We start from the raw sequence: 23,122 nt of genomic DNA, 5'->3' as shown, positions 1-23,122 counted from the left end.
AAAAAGGGAGACGAAAGAAAACCAGAACGCGTTTCTCAAGTTGAAAATGAGAGAAAAGAGCGGAGTGGTCCTTCTCAGCGGCAACGCCGAGACGGGCGGCCGGCGGAAGGGAGCGGTCTGCACGCAGTGCCCCCCATACCCAGGCGGGAATGGTTCGCCCCGGGGCCGGCCCCGGCTGGGCGGGGCTGCGGGCGGAAGGCGCCGCGAGGCGCGGGGAGGGGGCGGTGCTGCGGGCGGGGGCGCGGGAGGCGTTGCCGGCACCGTCCTGGCCCGTCCCGCCTTGCCGTGCGCGATGGCTCCCCCCAGGAAGGGCGACCTGAGCCCGGAGGAGAAGGACTTGCTGGCAGTGATCGCCACAGGTGAGCCCGCCCGGCCCTCGCCACTCTCGGCCCTAGGCCGCAGCTCCGCTGGCCCCGCCGGCCGTGCCCCGGGAGGCTCTCGCGTGAGGCCCCGTTACCGGCCGCGCTGCCCCCGCTCCGGCCCGGGCCTCTGCGCGCTCCGGGCCCCGCCTGCCTTCCCGCCTTCGGACCCCGCCACCCCTCTCCCTGCCTGGAAGAGGATTGTTCCCTTGGTCCACTTCCCTCTCAGGCAGGCCCGTGTCACCCAGGGAATGCAGTGGGGGCGCGGTGCGCTGCAGTGGGGCTGGGGAAGCTCAGCTGGGCGGGTCTAACTCTGCCAAAGAAAGCTTACGTCTTATTAGTAATGTCTGTTGACATTTGCCTAATGATTGGTGTTAATGTGCTCTGTTAAAAACAAACAAAAACTTTTCTTGGGAGTAATCCGTTCCTCTGGCCCACTGTACAGTTTTCCCGATGTGTGGATGTCCTTGCAGACAGGTAGTTCTTAGATTAACAGAACTCAACTTGTCCAGGGTGTTGTGCACCTCTTATCCCTTATGCTATTTTATTACTGTTCTCTTAGAGAGAGGAGAGGGGACCCCATCAATGTCTAAAGTATCTGAAGGGAAGGTGTCAAGAGGTTGGGGCCAGGCTCTTCTCAGTGGTGCCCAGAATAGGACAAAAGGTAACAGGCAGAAACTGATGCACAGGAAGTTTCACCTGAACATGAGGAAGAACTTCTTTACTGTGCAGGTGACCGAGCACTGGAACAGGTTGCCCAGTGTGGTTGTGGAGTCTCCCTTCCTGGAGATATTCAAGAATCATCTGGATACAATCCTGTGCAATGTGCTCTAAGATGACCCTGCTTGAGCAGGGAGGTTGGACCAGATGACCTGCTGTGATCCCATCCAACCTGACCCATTCTGTGATTCTTTGGGTTTGCATTTCACACAAGTGTTGTGGTTTCACTGCACTATGTGGCACACATGCTTATTGTTGGGGGGCTTTCTGTCATGCTTGCTGTAACACTTGGGTTTTCTGGTGCTGCAACATGAATTCCACAGCCCTGTCTAAATAGTTATACTCCAAATGGCATTTTGAAAATCATGACTGGTGATCATTAGTCAGAGGTAAGCTAAAAACACTTGATGTGTCCCATGCATTTCTATATGTAGTTTTCAGTCAAATTGAACCCTTAAGAAGTTTTATTTGTAGTTTTGGGTCTTCACTCTTAGCTATATTAATATGTTGCTCTGTGTCAGAGACCTAGGCATAGGACAGCCAGGAATGAATTTATTGTGAATCAAAATCAGTCTGATTTTAATCAGACACTTTAATTAGAGTTTCAGGCTTTTGTCTTGCAGGCACTTCTATCTAACTTACCTGATTGCTTATGATTACAGTCACAGGATGAATCAGGTTGGAAGGAACCTCAGGAGTCTCTAGGCCAACCTCCTGCTCAAAACACATTAACAGTGAGGTCAAATGAGATTGCTCAGGGCTTTATCCTATCAGGCCTTGAAAAATTCCAAGGATGGAGACTGCACAGTGTCTCTGGACAACCTGTTCTGCTTTACTGGGCTTGTAGTGAAAATGTTTTTGCATGTATCCAGTCTTAAGCTTCCTTTTCTGTCAACTTCTGCCTGTTGTCTGTTGGCCTCCTACCATGTACCACCATGAGCAGCCTGGCTCCAACTCGTAGCTCTACACAATTCTAGAAGTCTGGCTTCCAGCAGTTCAGTGTCATGTTTGGAAATCCTTCAGTGTTTGAGAACTCTGAACTTGTAAATGCAACTTTGCTTTGCTTATATTGAAATTTACTTGAAGATCACCCCTTTAAGACTTGCTCTTACTGATGTTGGTTCTTTTGCTGGGATGTTTTTCTGAAAATTTCTCCAGGTCTTAAGAAGCTTCCCAATGTTTAGAATATATATGTCTGGGGGAGTAGGCTGGTTGACAGTTCCCTGACTGGGTCTTTATCAAGTGTGTGAGATGACTCAGGTGATTATTTTTTTCCCCTAAATTAACAATAAAGGAAGAAAGAAACCTGTAGTATAGTTAAACCACACCAAAAGCTTGGTGAAAAAAATTATTTGTAGTATTTGTAATGGGGTTTTTGGCCAAAACTGAAGTTGCAAGAGCTGCTTTGCTGAAAATTTGCTGGAAGAGCACCTCCTTGTGATATAGTGAAGATAAGCATGAATCCTGTCATTAAAATGAGGGGTGCAATGCTTATTTTTATTAAGCACATCACTGCTGAAAGAGTTGTGCTTGTGATTGATTCAGTGATCAGAAGTTTCTGGTAATTTACAATAGATTTAACTCCCCAAACTCAGAGTCTTTGAATGTTCTTTCATTTCTATTTGTTTGAATGCTTGTAGAAGCTGCATTGATATTAAGTGAATTGTCCTTCAGTGGGCTTTAAATCAGGTTCATAGATCTGTGGCTTAACCGAAAAGATTCTGGTAGCAAATTGAAAATACAAAATTATGACCTGTTTTTCCTTGCATGTTTTTTTCCAGACTTCAGTCTATTTATGTATTTGGCAATTTTTAGAAATGTCAGTGATCAAGCTACTTTTGCCCTTGTCCTTTCCACCTCTATTCTCTATTACCAAAAGCAAATTCCTTCCACTTTTGTGGACCTGGGAAGTGGTATGTTGCAAATTTCAAATTTAAACAGAGAAGATGATGTGAGTAAATGATGAAGCATGTTTCATTCGGACCAGAAAGTCTTATAAATGAGATAATTCCCTTTTGTGAGAACTTAGATAAGTCTTTCAGGCATAAGATGCTCCAGAAGAAGTCAAAGTTCAAAGTGTGTTAAAATGCTCAGCATCATTGTACTCATTCAGAATTATTCTGGTGCTGTTTATGAAGAGATGTATTAGTGTCCTGTTCTTGTGTGTGTGTAGATCAGTTACTTCACAAAAAATGGATGTTTACTTCTAGTGCATGCTCTCTGACTGCTACTTAATGTTGTGACTTCTTGCCTTTTAACTTCCAGAACAGAAAACTGTTTATTCCTAAGCCTCTTCACTAAGTGCAGTTGATTTACTGGTGGTTGATCCACATCCCACGTGGTTAATCTGCAAAGATTTTGATTCTAATGAGGAATGGAAATGATAATTTTCCTCTTGATTCTCAGTTTATTCTGTTTCTCACTCCCCTTTCTACCTCTGTCTTTAAATTCAAGGAAACACCGATGAGGCTGGAAGACTACTGGGCAGCAAGAATGTCCGTGTCAATTGCTTGGATGAGGTACAGCAAAACTACAAGCATTATGCTGAGTTTAGCAAGGAAAATACTAGGTCTGAAGGCCTTCCTATTAAATATCATTGCTGTACAGACTCGTAGAAGTCAGAGTTGTTCTGAAGATATTACCAGACTGCAGCTGAATAATAACCCTTTGAGGAGTTCTTACTGGTTTTTTTTTTTAAGAAAGTTTAAAGATTAATGTTACTTAAACTACTACACTGTTTGTATTTTCTCTCAATTTCCAGCATGAACTTTGGTGTCTGTAAGGTAAGATAAATACTGCAGCAAGAACATGGGAGTGCTCCCTGGCTTCTTGTCACCTCCACCAAACTGTAGTTCCTCTGCAGCAGACAGTGGGGATAAAGAATACCTGCCCCCTTCTTGTACTTGATCTCATCACCCAAAACCCCGTCTTTGCTAAACCATAAACATACCGGGAGGGTGAATAGCTAGATCAAAAGTGAAAAACACAGTCTTTTCAGAGGCAGATGTGATGGACATGTAGAAGATAAAACACTTAAGTGTTTCCTGATGATGAGAGTAAGGTCGTGGAGAAAGGAGCCTTGTGGGATGTTCATGTTTCCTCTTTTTCTTTTTACAATGTTTTTCTGAAGTGTGCAGCACTAATAAGAAGTGTAACATGCAAGCAAAACTGTATTTCCCCAGCATGCAGGTTAATCCATGTGTAATTTCTTAATTTAAGTGTCAATTTGTGTTTTTTTTTCCCAATTTTATAATTTCATAGGATCACTGGAACATTCATGCTATAGAAGGGAGGTCAGAAGGTGTCTAGTTCAACCTCTGGCTCAGAGCAGCTTCAGCTCCGAGGTCAGATGAGGTTGCTCTGAACTTTGTCCTGTCTGGCCTTGTAAACCTCCAAGGATGGAGACTGCACAGTATTTCTGGGCAATTTGTTCCACTGCCTTATTGTACTTCTGGTGAAAATGTGTTTCCCTTATGTGAGAACTTCAGCTTAGGCTCAGTGTCTCTTGCCCTCCTGCCACCATAACAGAAGGGTTTGTCTTCTCAATGACCTCCCTGCTGGCTCTGGCAGGCTGCTCTTGGGCTCCACCAAAGCCATCTCTTCTCCAGGCTGAGTAAACCCAGCTCCTTCAGCCTCTCTGCACCACACAAGTGCTTGAGTTCCTGCCATGTGTTGGTGGTACTCTGTTGAATTTACTGCTGTTTATACATGTCTTTGTTGCACTGGTAGACCCAGAATTGGACAGGGTATTGTAAATGTGGTCCCATGAATTCTGAATGGAGGAAAATTGCCCCTTCATCTACCAGATATCTTCATGGAATGTTGTTAGCCTTTTTTGTGCTGCCAACAGATCCATTTTCTGAATGCTCTTAAATAACAGTTAAATATTTAAACCTTAATTACCACTACATGAATTCCAATAAGCTTCTGACAAACTCGTCACACTAAGCTTTACTGTGAACTTCAGGAACCCCAGATACAATATGTTTGCAAGTGTGTTTTATGATAAGATTTTCCTGTAGTGAATTGCTGACTGCACCCTTGATGCAGTATTAGTGCACCATACAGGATTACTGTCAAGAGGATATGGTTTATTAATAGAAACCATAACTGAGTTATGCTCAGAGCTGTTGTTAAAGAAGAAATAGTATTAACAATACTTGCCTAATGCTCACATCTGACTAAATACAAGGCACATAACGCTTTGAAAGTTTATGCAATGGACTTCCTGCCATCTCATTTTTATTCCCAAGAGTGGTATGTAATCATGCATGTTGAACAGGAAAGAGTTCAGATTTGTTTATGATTCTTAAATCCATCAGTCATCTTACCTCAACTTTTAGAATTTTTCTATTATAAGCCATTTTTGCTCCAATGTGTTATTCAAATATCTCTACCAAAGTGTGTGAAATCCCAGTTAAGCATTACCTTCATCTGTTATTCAACATCACCACAACTGGAGACTCCTCTCAATGCATCAGGTCTTACTTTTGTTCTCCGTGGCCTTAGTTGTTTATCCTGAAATTCATGTTATTATTTATATTTACATTTACACATTTACATTTACATTATTTATATTTATATTTACACAGCCCTGAACATGGAATGCTTAGGTATTGAAATGGGAGCACAATTCAGTTGGAAACTCATTTCCATCCTTAAAGTCCTTTGTAAGTGAGAGAATCCACAGAATGAGCACAGCTTTAATGTAATTCTCTCTTCTAGTTGTGGTACAGCAAGCATGCAATCACAATTTAATAATTTCCACAGGCTCAGGAATTCACAGCACATCCAGAAACAGGCTGTTACATATTGCACTTCCTACTGTTAAAAAAAAATACACATAAGCTGTTCCTTTCATTTTTGGTTTGACTGTATATTCTAACTGCTTGGATCTGCTTTCTTCTAGATTAAAAACTACTGACAATCAGCTGTCTTTTCTCTATGTACCTTTAGACAAGTACCAAGACACATTTTAACATCTTCCAGACGCATTGACCTTTTCAGTATCTTGCCTAAAGTTATGTTTCTGCAGCAATTGAGCTATAATTGTGGTTCTTTTCCAAATCCTTTCCAGTTGTTTCAGCTTCTTACTTCAAAAATGTAGACATGAGCTGGACGCAGTATTTCAGCATTGCTTCCGCTCTTGGTATGTGTATTTAAAAATAAAAAGTTCCTCCAAGTCTACTTGCTTTTCCTTGTGCCAAGACTCATTCACCCTTCACCTCCTGCTATCTGCAGAGCTCTGCTGGCAGCAGTAAGTCACTTGAACGCAGAATAAGATCATTTATTCAATTGAGTTTCACAGATGCCCATCTTCCTGAAGGCTGGAGATATCCATCAGATACAGTCCTGTTTTTTCTTAGCACCCTTTCTGACTAAATAATTTTTTCTGTTGTTGTTTCTTTCTGGATTTAGGTAGATGAAGAAGGGAAATGTATTTAGGCTTAATCACTGTCTTTATGAAAGCAAAGAAATAGAGTAGCTGTTTCACAAAACTAGTCGTTAACAGCTTGGCAGCTTTAAAACTTCAGGGACATTTAAGCTCAGGTGTCCTAAAACATTAGGCCTATAGAAATGAATGCAAAATAAATACCAATATATTTAATTTAAATGCACACCACTTAGTCATTTTATTGTCCTCTTTTACATGGAGTAGTTGCTAATTTGGAAACTTAGTGTGGAAGAAAGTGTTCAGAACTTTTGTTTCCCCTGAGAGGGCAGAGCTTGTAAATAGTGTTGTGATTTCACGTTGGCGCTTAACTCCATCCATTTGCAGTGTGTGGCCAAGATATTTCAGATTATTACATGCAGAAGGGCAGGCTAGAGGAAGCACATGGGCTTTCTAGCCATGAAATTCCTCTGGTCATGTTGGTAGTCAAGGCTGCAAAGGAGCACTGTAGTACTACAGTGCCCTATTTTCTGCAGATCAAGCAGAGAGACTTGACCTGAAAAGGCTTCACAATTTTTCTGTTTTAAAATAGTTATAAGGTCATTCATAATCTTCTTATATACGGAACTATCATCTGGCATTAGCAGCTTTACTTTTTGCCTCTAGTTTGGTAATTCGGCTGTTCAGTTCTGTAATACATCTTTTAGAAATAGTCCCCTTCTATATGCTAATTACAGAACCGAACACTTCCCGGGAATTACAGCAGCAGCCTGCTTATTAGTGCCTGAGATGTGTGTAGCTTTACTTGTACTGATTATGTTCAGCAGAGGGTTCTTCAGTTAATCTATCTTGCTATTCCAGCATGAACATCCTATGCTGGCAGAAAATGCCCAGATCCTGGGCCTTTGTTGAGGAGAGTTTTGTCTTTTGGTGGTTTTTACATACTACTTCAAAATATGCAAACCAAAGAAAATTCAACAGCTATTAAGAATTATCTGGTTTCAGTTCACGTTGGTGACTGATGTAGATTTTAGCTTTTCATCACTTTGAGGTGAACTGAAAGATCATCAGAGGAATCAAATGCATTACAGATGTGAAGCCAACAGTTGAGCAAAATGACTATAAAGGAGAATAACTAAAGCTATTATCGACACTGAACAGAATATTTCATATTCTAATTAGCTCACAGTTAGCTGTAGCTAAAATTATTTGTGTGTGTGACTGTTGACTGCCTTCCAAATCGTAAGCCCTGCAGAAGACTGGAGACGTTACCATGTAATATCCCTGCAAAACAAACTAGAAACTGGGAAGGATTCCTTCTTGTCCTAGGAAATGAGGTTAAAAGGCCAGATTTTTGGTCAGAAAAATGTTACATAGTAGTTTCATCTCATGTTCCATAGGGGAACAATAAATAATTAGTTTCATTTCTATGCTTAATAAACCATCTGCTGGTTTTGTCTTGTAAGTATGTTGTATTGACAATCTCAATGTCATCTGTGAGAAAACATATTGTTGCTGGACCTGTCTTTGACATTCAGGATGAGAAAAATATTTGCAGTCATTTCAGTTTCTGTGTAGGGATATAATACAGGACACTGAGCTTTTTCAGATAAGCATGTGTCTAGCCTGACCTTATTTTGTTTGCTGTGAATGTGCAAAGCTGATATTAATGTGACTTTAAATCCAATTTTCTATTAACTGTCCACATATTTTCTACTTGATATGTTTTTTTTGATCCACACCACAGCCTGACACTTTCAAAATTGAATCAAAGGATTATAAAAAAAGTTTTCTGGGAGGAGGGGATGATCAAAAACAAACCCAATTCCTTCCTTTGTCCTATAATCTTCAGATCTTAATTGAAACAACTGGCATTCGAGATATAACCAAACTTAAGTAATTGTTTTCTAAACATTCCTTCTCCCATTGAAAACCATATTGTGCTCGTATCCCCTTACAGCAGTGCCTTTCTGTGCTGCTAAAGGAGGCGAATCTGTGCTGTGACTCCCATTTTTATGGGATTGGCCCCTAAAAATTGCTGTTGACGTAACATAATGAATGTAATATATTTTATATATTGGGACAAAAAGTCTTTACTGAACATTTGTGGCATCCCAAGTGAAACCTAGCAAAACCAATTTTTTTCATGTTCGTGAAGCGATCTCTTCAGGTCTTTGGTTTCTTTAGTGGCAGTTTATGTTGCAGTTTATCAAAATATTTGGGTTGCTAGAATATGAAACATCAAGTAATCACTTTTTACTGTTTTCAGTTAGGATGGAGAATAATGAAAATATAATACTTCAAAATTGTTATAACTTTCCCAATTTCTATCACCTTTAGAAATTTTTTGAAAATGATACTGATAAAGTAAACTCAGTTGAGTTTTATGCTATCGTAAATTGAAACAAGGAATATATTAAGGCTCAAACTGACAATTACATTATTTCAGAGTAAGTATCACATTACCACGCATTTACAGAGCTGCAGTAATGGTGTACATGTATGCATTCATGTACACAGCCTTGACTGGCAAAAAAGGAACAAAATACCGTTCTGATTTCCTTCAGGAACAAACTAAAGCACACTCCCATATATTCAGTTTTGGAGTGTTCTTGGGCAATTAGTGTGTCTTGGCTGATAACATGAATCCTGACTCAATGTTATGTGAAAATAAACAGCATATTGGAAAAAGTGTATTAAATTCTAAAAATGGAATGTCATGCAATTTTCTCAAACAGGAATGTGCTTCTCCCTGCCCTTGGAGAGGGAGAGAGCCTGCACTCACAGTTCACCCTAGTTCTGAAAATTTCCCTGGAGGTTTGCCCAGGTTTACATTTATAATTACACCAGCACAACTCCAATAAAACCTCAGTGCCTGCCCTGCTGAAGTAAGTCTGTTTTTGTACCAGGGCAGTTGATCAACAGCAAGGTTTGAGGCTGTGGTTGTAAAAGTCTAGTGAGAGCTGTGTATCTGCACAAGGGCTTTCAGAGCTCTGGCTGATTGTGCACACAATACCAAAAGGGTGGAGAAGTGGGAGAGAGGAGGATAGCACTATTACCAGTAATCCTGACTAAAGATGAGCAAGATGGGTTTCAGAAACTGCAGATCTTTGTAATGTTTAAAACAACAACAGCCTATTCCTAATTTTCTTCTTGCTTATCATATAAGCAGCAGCAGAGGAAGAAAGAAATCATGTCTGAACCTAACACATTTTCTAAAACAAGCTTTTTCTGCTAGCAGAAGCATTAGTTGTCTTTAACACTAATGTCTTAGACAAAAGGTCAATGAGAAATTGGCAGTAAATGGTTTTCATTTATTCAGCACTGATCTGTTTTCAAATCTATAGCACAGCATAATCAGGAAAGTGACTTGGAAGTGGAAAATCTGCTAACCATATATTTTTATGAAGATTTTTTGAGTGTTTTTGTGACTTAAATATTATGTGAGGCTTTATTAGTTATACTGAACATGCCTGTACAAGTAAAAATTATCAATGGTATGAAGATCAAGAGATGTAACATTCTTCTTTATGTGTTACTTGCTTCCACTTTGCTTTGCCAGCATGGCATGACCCCTCTGATGCACGCAGCCTACAAGGGGAAGGTGGACATGTGCAGGTTGCTCTTGCGACACGGAGCTGATGTGAACTGCAATGAACATGAGCATGGATACACTGCCCTGATGTTCGCTGGACTTTCAGGTAACTTCTTACTAAACTTGGGTCACTGATTTTTATGACATCGATGGGTACAGTTTGCCATAAATTAATAATCTAAAGGGAAATATTGATATGCTTTTATTATTCAGGTTTACTGTTACTTATGTGAACCATGGCAATATGTCAGGACCAGTAGAATCATGAGGACTGTGGAACAGGAGAGCTACTGTTCAGACTCATATAAAAGTTGATGCTTTTCTGCATTTTGAGGCATTCAGTCTATCTTTACTTTGTCCTGTTTATATAGATCTCAAAATTCAGTTTTCTGTGACAGTCTTCTTGTGCAGTGGGATAAATTTGGTTTACTTACACTGTGTTACATTGAAAAGCTGCTGCACCAGACTGCCTTATTAGCACTACAAATCCATAGCTTTCAGTAATATTTGAGACTTCTCAAATCAATCCAGTATTTTTCAAATTTTGTCTTTCTCCTACCTTATTTTTGCAATTATCTTGTGGGCTTTTAAAAATGTATTTAGTAAGTTTCAATAACATTTTTTCCCACATTAGTTTTCCCTCTCCTCTTGCATTATTTTTTCTTCTCATGAGAGTGCTTATAGCTGTACATATCTTCTCCTGTCTCAAGTGGTGGTTTGCAGCTTTCCTCCCTTTTCCCTGATGAACACTTATTTCCTTGAGTGAGAAAAAGACAGTACATTAAAACATTGTTCCTTCTGGGGAAAAGATTAGATTTGGGAATATTAGGTTATTTTAAGTATCTTCTTTACTAGGCCACTTATCTCTTCCCAAAAAGGGGATTCTAAGGAAGTAAGATTTCTTAGAAGGTAGAGTTTAAACTGCTTTCTTCTATCTTAAGTATAAAAGAAAGAAAGGCTTATGTGTTTATCTGAACCCTAAGTGGATCATCAGATTGCTTTTCTGCTGAAACTTTGGTAAAAAGATTTGGGAAATTTCAGTGTTCTGTGGCATTGAGCAATATCAGAGCTGCAGAAGACAGATGAGGTTGGAGGTTGTTAGATGACTGCGGCTTTATGGAAGATGCTGGACTTTTAACCATTTTCTCACAGCTAAGCTTTTAACCTGTCATTCTGGGTGTGAACACTTCTGTATGTTGACTTTAAGGTCTGTTGTCTGTGAGTACACAAGGTACATGAGCACTACTGACGCAATGACTTTGTTTTTAAACCAGAAACGTTCATTTTTATCCACCACCCCCTTTTTATATTCACTTTTCTGTACTTAACATCTGCATTAAAACTGATACAGTAAGAATACCTTTGAAAGCAGAACCAACAGGAGTGGTGGCAAGTGTCCTTATTAGCCTCTGAAGGGCACCAATTAAGTCATCCAATCTTCCCATCAAATTTTAGCTTCATTTTACTTGGTATTTAGCCCAGTCTGAACATCCAGTTCCCACTGTGGAGAAAGGAACAATCTGTTCTCTTCTCTGTGCTTCTGCTACATCATAATCCTGAATTTGTTTTTCTTCTTAGAATAGCAAATGTAGTTGAACTGTCAAACTAGATTAGCAGAATTTGCTTCTATACTGCTGTCCAGAGGGACCAAGCTCTAGTGTAGCTACCTGCATATGAGTTCCATAAGCTGCATGGGGAGGTGAATGTGCATTACAGAGGGCAGAGGTATACCCTCTGCAACCATAAATAAGCACCGTGCCTTTCTCTTAATCCAGTCTTAAAATAACGACATTAAGAACATTCATTTCCCTCACTGTTATGCTGGTCTTTAAGAAACTCAGTCCATGTTTTTCTAAAGCATAAAGAATTACAAGTTCTGATTTGTTGTCACTCATTCCCCATATCTACCCTGCAAATTCAGGAAATAAAGAAATCACCTGGATGATGTTAGAGGCTGGAGCAGAAACTGATGTTGTCAACTCTGTGGGAAGGACAGCAGCTCAGATGGCTGCTTTTGTGGGTAAGGTGAAAATCTGTTATCATTTCCTAAATTCCTAAAGAAGTAAAATGTTAGATTCTGATGCTTTTTGTTGAAGAAACATTATTTAATGACCTGTTCTGAACTGACACAGTTGTTGACCTTTTTTTCCACATCTCATCCTGTAAGAGTCAATTTGTGTTCTATTCCCATGCTTGGTTTCATAAAAACACAGATGATCTTACCTGTGAGAACAGATGCTGCTGTTTGAGTGTATAAGTTTTTGCAGTGTTGCCACTTTGGAAATAGTAAGAGGAAGCTGGTAACATTGGAGGTGTCTGAAGTGCTATACAAAGTGCCTAATTGGACCTTACTTTGTGGGAAAGAATGACCTTAGGAACTCTCATCTGAGCTTTGCCACTAGCATGCTGTGTGCTGGCAGGAAGCCACTACCTGCCCTTCTCCCTTGGCATCTGGGAGAGGTCTTGGAACCTGTTCTGAGGTAGTCACTGCTTATTGACCTGAACTTCACTAGAACAAGATAAAAGATTTCCCATTCCAATATACAGTGTTATCCCCAACAAAAGATGCAACAGGCTTTTTTTTCTGTTGTTATGTTTCTTTTTCTTGTCTTTTTTTTCTTGTTTTTATAAATCCTTTTTACTTTTTTTACCCGCCTTGACAGTACTAGGAGATTCCTGGATTAATGTTCCACTCTTTTTCTACTTCTAGCAAGGAAAATTGATAAAATATTACTAGGCAAAGTGGAGTCATTTTAGTGATACAGCTATTGCTGTCCAGGTGACCTTCCCAAAAACGAGGACCTATATTCTCTTTCAAACACAACCTTCTCATGGTGTTTAAATGCTTTAGAACCTTGCTAGTCCATTAGCTGTTCTGGATTCAAAAGCCTATCTTGCTATTTAGATTTACTTCCTTGAGTAGTGATTTAGTGCTAAATTTCAATTTCCATCTTATCTAATTCTGTTCTTTTAAAAAAGGAAAAGGGTGGGGTTGCTCACTTGAGGTTTGAGCAACAAAACCTTAACTATTCACTTAATGTGTCAGAGAAGTTTACTTCTATTAATTTTACTTCGGATTTGGAGAGTCTTTTCCAATGTGATGCTGTATAGAGTTATTAGTGAGTGGGGAATATTATCTCCAACATAATTTTGGAGAGTTCTTGTTTAAAATCTCATCATGTCACCAAGGTAGAATAAATATTTTCAGGGTTTTTATTCTCTGCCCAATCAACACTAATTCATCTGTCTGTGTGTGAGAAGTGAGGGTACTTCTTCCCCTGCCATTTGTCTTACACTGTGCTCTATTAGCTCAGAACTGTCTCTTCTAAAACAGTGGAGGATTTAAATGCTGGAATTTGGTTGGCTGTGTCTTGTACTGATTATAGGATTAGTGCCAAGACAAATCAGTCAATTTAAAGAATGCAGTCCTGAACTAAGATAAGTTTTACTTTCCCTGTAGCCAAGTAATCCATCATATTGTCAGAAGTAGAAAACAAGAGGGTGTAACCTTTCTCATCTTGTTACTTTTGTCACAGTCCTTTTAGTTTTGGTAAATTTTAAGCATGTTTTGTTCTTATAACTTCTCCCACTTTAGATTAATACACTACTATCTGTTTCAGGTCTGAAAACTTACAAGTCTCAATGGAAATGTCATTAATTTTTAAAAGTACAAAGTGGAAGAACTTCTCTTGAAAAATTTTAACACCAGTATGAGACTACTGGTATAGTATAACTTGGGGGAGAAATACCTGTTCTCTTAATTTTTGGCTTACCAGGTAAAGAGGATGCAGGAAGGAGATAGAGTTTTCAAAATGAATTTTCATGAGGGCACTCCCTGCTGGGAGTCAGTAGGTTAGACTTACTGAACATTAAATCTACACACAAAGTCATGACAAGAGTTGCCTGTTTTCAGTGCAAAGTATATCATGCAAAGCTCCTTTGTGGGTAATTCTCACTTATATTGCTTCTATCAGATTTGGATTTAAGTATTTTTTTGGTTATTATTTCACTGGTGATTTTTTTTCTTGTGTGCCTTTAGGTCAACATGACTGTGTGACCGTCATCAACAACTTCTTTCCACGTGAAAGGCTGGACTACTATACTAAACCACAAGGCTTAGATAAAGAACCAAAACTGCCAGTAAAATTAGCTGGCCCTCTGCATAAAATTATTACTACTACCAACATGCATCCTGTTAAGGTGGAGTAATATGTAAATTGTATGCGTTTGTTGGCATGGGAGCTGTTTCTTTGTGTTAGGAAGCATTCAGCTATTCTGATAGTCCATCTGAGATCAAAAGCATTATCCAGTAATTCACATGCTTCTGAAAATGAGGAAGAATCAGGTTCAACGTTTAGATGTGATTAAAAAATTAGGCTATTTCAGTGTTTGTATACATGAGAATCTTGAATTAACACCTTTAAGTGGAGAGTTTCTTACATCAATAACCATAAATAGCTTTCTTTTTTGGCTTTTTTTCCTAGCCCCACTTGAAGTGAAAATATAGAACAATATCCTGTCTTAGCAAAATCTCATTGTTCTCGCAATGCTTTTCTCAGCATGTATTTTCCTACCTTCATCACTGGTTTGCCATAGTAACATCTTACCACTGCTGCTGTTTCTGAAAGTATGTGCAAGAGAACATTTATTTTTACTTTGCAGGGCATTTGCTGAAAATAATGTTTTTTGGTTTACTCCTCCAGTGTAGTTTAGAGAAATGAATACACCTAAATTCAAATACAAAGTTCCTAGGGCTTGCCATTCAAAGTCTGGAATTTGTCAATAGTTTTCAACCAGGTGTCCGTGGTACATACAGATAGGCATCTCATTTAGTGAGTGGAGCATACAGTTTCCTCTCGTTTCCTCCTGTGAATTACAGTATGCTGAATAATAATACTAAACAATGACTGAAAAAAGAAAGGGAAGCCTGCCTAAGAAGGAAGTAGAGGGATATTAGAAACTCCACTGAAATTTAGCTACAGTGAGCTGTATAAGCTTTAATGCTAATGCACAAGTTTAAAAATATTCATTCCTAACCGGATTACATTTTCTTCAATCTCTCTCCTAGATTGTGTTGCTGGTAAAAGAGAACCCTCTGTTGGCCGAAGTAGAAGCACTGCAGAAATGTTACAGGGTTCTGGATCTCATTTGTGAGAAATGTATGAAGCAGAAAGATATGAATGAAGTACTTGCTATGAAAATGCACTACATCAGTTGCATCTTCCAGAAATGTATTACATTTTTAAAAGAGCGAGAGGATAAACTAGATGGATTTATTAAAAGGTGTGTATTTCTACAGAGAGGTCTGGAGGCACATATGCACACCAGCTTTACCGACACCAGAAAAAAGACAGCTGCAATAATAGATTGGATTCTCTTGGATAAAGGCTATGCCAAATAAATTTTGAAATAATCCCAGCTTCATTTACTTCAGGGTGGCACTGACTCCCTTTTTTCTGTCTGAAGTGACACTGTCCTTTTGTGGGTAGAAAGGAAACATTCCTAGAGTTTCAGCTCTCTGCTGGAACTGGTTAGAGCTTGGCATTCCCATACACACTATGAAGCAGCAGGCAGCAACATGTGATGGAGAAAAAGGGGAGTGATAGGCTTGAAAATAGAATTTCTCAATGTCTGATATGGATCATCTGGAAACATTTCTTGTGCCATCTTGCTCTCCAGCAGTCATACAGGGTGAGATTTTTTTCAAAAACACTTAAGCAGTGGAGAACTGCAAATCCCACAGACTCGATCCAGAGACTTGGACTCTTAAATCACTTAGACAGATCTTCAGAATCTACTCAGTTACAAAACTAGCTGCCTGATCTTAAATATCAAAGTAAGTGACCCAGCTTTTAGAAGGATCACATTCCCCATAGACTTCTGTGGATTTTTACTGAAATCCTGTGTGATACTGAATATAAATTAAGAAGTCAGCTTTCATGTAGTGAAATCAAATAGTTTATTAGTGATCCATATAAAAAAGTAGGAGCAAACCAGATAAATACAGAGGTGTTTAGGACTATAACATGTTATTAAACATAAGTAAGGCAGACTTTGCATTTTAAAGTAGTGTATTTGTCAGTGTTTATTCTTACGATGCTTATTTTTAAACACCACAAAGCATTTTGATATTTTAGTAGTTGTAGATCCTAGTCTACTTGTAGATGACTATTTTTCTCTGTGTGGTTGAATTACTAAGTTGTGGTTGCAGAGCATACATTTATTAATTGTGTATTTCATAATGACTGTGCATTAGAATAAAAATAATTTCATTTGCATTGAACGCCTCTATGTATGAAGGTGCCAATTAATTTTGAATTATAGTTCTTCTGTATAATTTGAAAGAGGGCAGAGTACAGCATGCTGTGTGTTTTTTCTTGAATATTTACTATGTGATTTCTTGTTTTACTTGGGTTTTTAAAAATTTAGTCTCTTAAAAGGGAGAGATAAAGATGGTTTCCCTGTGTATCAAGAGAAGCTAATTCGAGAAAGTATCCGAAAGTTTCCTTACTGTGAAGCTACATTGCTCCAGCAGCTTGTGAGAAGTATTGCTCCTGTTGAAATAGTAAGTTTTTCCTATCAAGAAAATGCTTTCTAAGCAACTTGCATAGTAAATTCAGTTTGAGCCATCTTTCTGTTCTCAGCTTCTGCAATGTGTTATGTTAAGCACAGGTTTTTGATGTCCCTGAACTTTGTTGGTAACTGGAGTTTGATTTACATATTGCAGGAAAATGCTCTAAAATACTTCAACTGGTATGTGCCCATAATGAATACTTAAACACCTCAGCTTTTAAAGAAAACTGAAGCAATTTGTTTCTTGTCTCAGAGCTTTTTTTTTCCTTTCCTGGGACATCTGTTCAGTTTTTCTCTGCCAGTTTGCTTTTAGGAATTGTAGATTCAGACATAAATGAAGCTTATCTTGCAATCTTTTTCACATTGTCTCAATTCAGTTTAAGATTGAATAGTTTCCTAGATTTAATGCATTCATTAGTTCCATTGTACACGAAAAGTTGGTAATACATGATGGTAGAAAAAGAAAAAACCATTCTGTGAGTCTCCTTTTATCACAGAGAGAGGCAGGATGATGCAATGTACAGCAACATGTATATCTAAATTAGGAAATCAAAATTACAAGTAAAAAAATCTTAACTTCAGCTTTCCTCATATGCCCTTGCTAACACACTTCATTATAGTACTATTTATTACTTTGTAATAAATTTTTCAAGAGTTACTGTTCTTTTCTTCAAGCATGTTTCTGGTCTCTGAGAGCGAGATGTTGTATCCACAAATGCTGGGGAAGTGGAACAATTTTGCGACATGTTTGGATTATGCTGAGTGAATTAAAAATAGCCTCCATCTTAAGTGGCTTCAGGTCTGCTAAAAGGTCCTGAGGTTTAGTGCAATCTCTACTGTTTGTCTAAGCCAGGAACACAGTGTGAAAACATAAGCCATCGTGATGCATTACGACTTGCTTTAGAGTAAACATTTTCCTTCCTATCCCTTTTTTCTTAGGAGAGCTTGCAGTCTTTTCTGCCTTTAAAAAAATGATCATTTATTCCATTGGATTTCTGTCCATTATGTAAAACTGGAAAGGAGGAGACGCTATAATTTTTATTTGTGGGGAAGCCTTTGACCTTTATCAGTGCACATTGGACTCAGTCTGGGTGTCTCAGGAGTTATGATTGTGCATATTCCATGGTAGTCTAACGGTTTAAGGATTTACTTAGAGCTGGAGAAACTTGGCTTTTTTTTTCTCTAATGTTTACATTATTGTCCAAAAGAATAGTCTTAATTTATGGTTACCAATAAAATATACTAAATCTTACTGCTTGCATTGCATGTGAAGAATTGCAAATAACATCTAAACAGTAATATGCAAATAATTGTTTTGAACATTTCAAGTTCTGACCATTTGATCTGTAGCATCTGAGTGCACTGAGCACAACAGTGTATCAGTGACAAGTGAAACATCTTTGTATGTGCCAGCACAGACTGATCTGCAAAAATCTGCTTCATAGGATCTACAAATGAGTGACAGTGTGTAAAGAACACTGAGTTCATTAATAGTATCATTTATAAGTTACAGAGTAAATTCTACAGAAGCTGAGGGCTTAAGTTAACTTCATATACAGAAGTTTATCTAATGATACAAACGTTAAGTTGTGCATGTTAGTTGAAGTTCTGTGATGGAGTTTTATGTTCTTACTGCTGCAGCAGCTTCAGTGAGACAGAAGCTTGTGCAATCATTTTGCTTTTGCCGTGCGTGTCCCTCTTTGCAACAGTGCTCATTTTTAATCTCTTTACCACCTCTTGTCTTTCAGGGTTCTGACCCTACAGCTTTTTCTGTACTTACACAAGCGATAACTGGCCAAGTGGGTTTTGTGGATGCTGAATTCTGTACAACTTGTGGGGGAAAGGGAGCAGACAAAAGATGTTCAGTATGTAAAATGGTAAGAATCAAAAAAATAGTGCCATTGATGTGCTAAGAATTTTGAATGGTTCCCTATTTACTGTGTAGACTTAGGAGGAATGGCATATGTGTCTGCACTGAAAATGTTCAAGCCATCTACTCCTGGGAAAGATACTTGAAATTCACGAGGAGTACTTGGATTTCCAAGTGTGTATGCTTAAGAATGAAGAAAGAGTAAAATTTCTGTATGTTTAGAGTTAATAAAACAAACTGTTCTTTATAGATTCTTAAATAGGTTAGAATCACTCCATGTGACCTTACAATTTGCTTAAAAATACCCATAAGTGCTATACATAGAGAGATTTAACTTGGTGCACTAAGAAATGCAAGAATATTGTATATTTTCTTAGTACATGAAAATTAATTGATAACTCTGGTAACTTTCAGGTGATGTACTGTGACCAGAACTGCCAGAAAATACACTGGTTTACGCACAAAAAGGTCTGCAAGACCCTGAAGGAAATTCATGAGAAACAAGAACTAGAAGCTGCCAAAGAGAAAAGGAAACAGGAAAAGAAGCAAAAGAAAGGTTAGAATCTGTAGTTTGCTTGCGGAAACTAATTGTGCCTTAATTTGCATGACAAAGAGCAGTTGAACAGGTCTTAAAAGTGTAACAACTGAGTTTGGAAGAAAAATCTTTGATGTAACATAACGGCAAGCCTGCATTTTTTGGGATTCAAGTCTTCAATTTAGAAATATACTGTGTACATTCTAAACCTATTTTTTAATGCTACAGTTACACAGGATTCTGCAACTAAAGCATTCTGAATTACACTGCACTGTTTCAAAATCCAGGTGTTTAGTCAAGCTCATGCAGAAGTTTCATGCTGCTCTATATGTTGTTGGAGGTGTTAGGACAAGTTGGATAATAAGCAAGCAGCCTGCTCCTTCCCATTTTAAAGGTTAATGTAATGTTAATTCTCCCATAATACTTGCTCTTCATAATCACAGTATCGAGTTGTGTTGTGTACTTGGAATGTGAAGTAAGCAAGCATTAGTCTTTAAACTGTTCATGGTGGTTTTTTCCCTTCAAGAAGCAAATAATTAATAACAGGAAAAACATTGTATTGCCACCTCCCTTAACTCTGATGCAATGTTTCTCTAAGTGAAATAATAGGAAAAATCAGTTCTTCTCTTTTACAACTTATTGGATTTTCCTTTCCTTTTTTTAGGGATTGTAGAAGTGCCCTGGACAAATCACATTTGTCTTACAATGTAGTATTTATTTCAGCTGTACTCAAAAAACTGTAGTAGGATATCAATTACTAATAAATTAGTAATAATTGCAGTTTTCAACAGCTTCCTGTGATGATCCTGTTATAACAAGAGCTGCTGTTGCATGGGATCAGGATGACTGTAGAAGCTGGAGGCAAGGATACTCGAAATCCCTGATTATATTGCATACCAGTACAGCAAAACATAATGAGCTGTGAGCAGTGATGCCTCACACTGGTGACAAACACACACGTGCAGGTTCATATTTACTGAAGGAGTTGGTGGCCAGGTGCTGTCCCCTTCAGAGGGAAAGACAGGATCTTGGTGGGTGGCTTTTCTCCCTCCCTTCCAATAAATGGAAGGTAACATTTTCTGATATGTTGCTACTGCACTATCTACATGGTAATCTTCATTAACTTTTTCAGGTGCATGGCCAGCACACTGTAGACCTTATCAGATAATGCGTTATGAGCAAACAACTGAATTCATTTGAGCTTCAGGTCACCTCATAAATGGTGGTGTCTCAGAGCACTTCATATCAACAACAGTTTTATTTCAGAAAGGTAGCAATACCCCCTACAAATACTGTACATGAAGAAACTAAGAATTAAAAAAAAAATAAATGCCACAGCTGCAACTATAAGCAAACCCAAGAGTTTAAGAGTTTCCACTGTGCAAGGGTGAGTGTTAAGGAAGTCCACGCTTCAGCCTGTGCTTAAGGCCGTTAGTTCCACAGCCATGTAAGGCCTTGGCAGGGCTTTGCCATGGTCTTGTGGCAGGATTGTGGCTAGCTGTGACAGAATTTTTGGCTGACTATCAATCATAACAAAGAACAAGAAACCAAGATTTAACTACTCCCAGTCCCAATTAGGCTTTCCCCTTGTACTTTTCAGAATTGCTAGCACACAAGCCCTACTTAGCAGAATTGGGGCAAAAAGTTATTTAACAATTGTTTTTCTCCAAAAACATTGCTTGAAAAGTAAAGGTGCAATAGCTGATTCCATCCCATGCAAATTCTAAATTCTAGGATGACTCACTTCAACTAAAGTTCATTGTGGTCAACGGTTTATTAACAGATCATTTCTTCAGTCTGTTATATGCAAAAATGCTTCCTAGTAGTCACATACATGCCTTTTTTATTTAAAAACCAAACCCACCTGCACTCTGTGTTTAACCAGCCTGCAGCCATTCTTTGAAAAGCTAACAGTAAGAATAGTGTCAATAAAGTACGTTTGAATTGGAAGTCAAAATAAATGTAATGTCCTACTCTGCTCTTCTGTATATTAAAAAGAAGTGTGACAAAATTGAAGAGAAATTAATGAGAGCTTTAGGTAGAGTTACTTAGGGTAACCTTATACAAACTTAAGCAGAACTTTAGTGTTTTGGGTCTGTTTTCCATGAAGTTTGGTTAAATTTGGTTAAATTTGTAATTGATGCAAAGTTTCCTAGTGTTTATTGTTCTTCAGTAATAAAAATGTTTGCTTGCAAATGAGTTCAGTGTTTATTAATTGTGTGATTTCTCTTTTGCTTAGATGAAATGCAACTAGTAGAGAGTAGTTCTACAAGTGAACAACAGTCAGATCCTGGTCCAGATCCTACAAAAGAAGTTGATCCAAATAATCCTACTGACCGAACAGAAGAATCTGAAATTACCAAAGAGATGGAGGCACTCGCCCTGCACCCTGAAAGTCCACTGGAAAGTGAGACTGGCTTAGCTGACATTAATCTTCAGAAAATTCAAGATTCTGAGGAGTAAGAAGAGGGTAGGAAGGGACCGAGGATTCTCAAGGGTACTAAACATTTTTTATGCTGACCATGTCTGAGTTCTTAGATCATGGCTTATGCAAGACTTCCTTTGAAAGAGAGAATGTCTCTGTTCATCATGAGATGAAATACTGGCTACTTTGTCTATAAATACTCCAGATTCTGTTGTAAATTGTCAAAATAGGTATTTATTATCTGCTAAAAACTAGAGTGGCATAGATCCATCTGTATGTATACCAGCAGTAAGCCTAGTGAAATTCTATGAGTATCTCCTGTTAATGAACCACTTAGTGAAAAATGAAAATCATTTGATTTGGATTATTCATGTTTTCAGAACCTAAAATTTATTTTAATTGTAATTTAAATATTTTTTTCCTGCAAGTACATAGATCTGTAGTTAAAAGCACTGGGAAGCCAACTGTTAAATTGCCTTTTTTCTCCACTTTATGAAGCTTAATCTGAAGGCATTCAGTAGCAGTTAAGCTTCTGAAGATACTCGTCTGAACTCTCAACTTTTCATGGCATTACTGTAAATATTTTTGGCTAGTGAGAGCACAATAATAGTGTCTATTTTGTGGCAATTTTAGTAAATGAAACTGCTGTTTCAGGTGTCTCAAGCTGATGGTGAAATTTGAGTTTCAACAGTGTTATTTCACTATTGGTTTGGTCAGAAATATTCCAAAGTCTAATGAAGGGAAGACCAGAATGACTCAAAGTATTTTGACTGACGAGATTAATGGTTTCTAAATCAATTTTCAGGTAAAGATACCTTAGAGTACACAGATGTTGCTTATGAATTCTTAATGAATCATTTCATAAATGTAAAAAATGCTTAATATTTTTCATGTTGAACCTGGTCACAGATGGGTGCCATGGCCCAAAGGGGAAGGGAATAGGGATGCGACACTGCACAGAGGGTTCTGACACGGTAGAAGGTCAGGGTGCAATGGCCACTTTATTGAAGAAGAACAAGGACTTATGTAGGGTTTGGGTAAGGGGAGGTCCGATAACTAGGGCAGAGCATGGGATTGACATCTCAGGATGAAACAGGATTGGGGAACAGGGAAAAGGAGGGAGGAACCTGGGAGGCGTTCGGTAACCAGGGCCAATGGGGGCTCACTCCGCACTGTGGCACTTATCAGCCAATCCCAGTGGGATGAGCAGGAAACCAGGGGAGGACAGGGTGGTAAACAACTTTTGGCGGGAAAACGTGATGGCAAGTACAGACATGCCCTGAATAGTACAAACCAAGGGGATTAACATAGAAATATATGTGGGGGTACATTAAACATGGTATAAAATGGGGAAATAACAGGAAAGTCTGTGAATATTTGTCATCTTTAGGCTCCGTATAAGTCTCTCCAGGATTTGAATCTCTCCCAGTCACTCTGGCGTTCCTCCCCAGATGGGAACATTCATGTATGCATTGATACAGCTGGGATTTCACTTTGGCTTTCAGCTAAATACCAGATCTAGAAAATAGCTTCCCTTAACTATGCTTTTCACTCAGGTTTATTACCATGTCTCATGAAATCAGTGGGAATGTCACAACTGAAAATATCACTTGCTGCATAAGGATGGCAAAATTGGAGACTGTCTTATTGTTG

At 38.6% G+C, this 23,122-nt stretch overlaps 1 protein-coding gene across 1 annotated transcript; it reads left to right on the top strand.

Annotated features, from left to right (window-relative positions):
- The first annotated feature begins 172 nt into the window (after nt 1-172).
- ANKMY2 (ankyrin repeat and MYND domain containing 2) lies at nt 173-22,022 on the top strand. Its single transcript, XM_027684871.1, has 10 exons — nt 173-359; nt 3,534-3,598; nt 10,034-10,172; nt 11,988-12,086; nt 14,106-14,266; nt 15,135-15,349; nt 16,496-16,631; nt 18,388-18,516; nt 18,924-19,065; nt 21,284-22,022. The coding sequence occupies exons 1-10, from the start codon at nt 293-295 to the stop codon at nt 21,505-21,507; spliced, it is 1,377 nt and encodes a 458-aa protein (XP_027540672.1). The 5' UTR covers nt 173-292; the 3' UTR covers nt 21,508-22,022.
- Nucleotides 22,023-23,122: the final 1,100 nt, after the last annotated feature.

This window comes from Neopelma chrysocephalum, unplaced genomic scaffold, assembly GCF_003984885.1.
Source record: "Neopelma chrysocephalum unplaced genomic scaffold, ASM398488v2 Primary Assembly neopelma1_67, whole genome shotgun sequence".
Lineage (NCBI taxonomy): Eukaryota > Metazoa > Chordata > Aves > Passeriformes > Pipridae > Neopelma > Neopelma chrysocephalum.
This window is presented reverse-complemented; position numbering and strand designations above follow the sequence as displayed.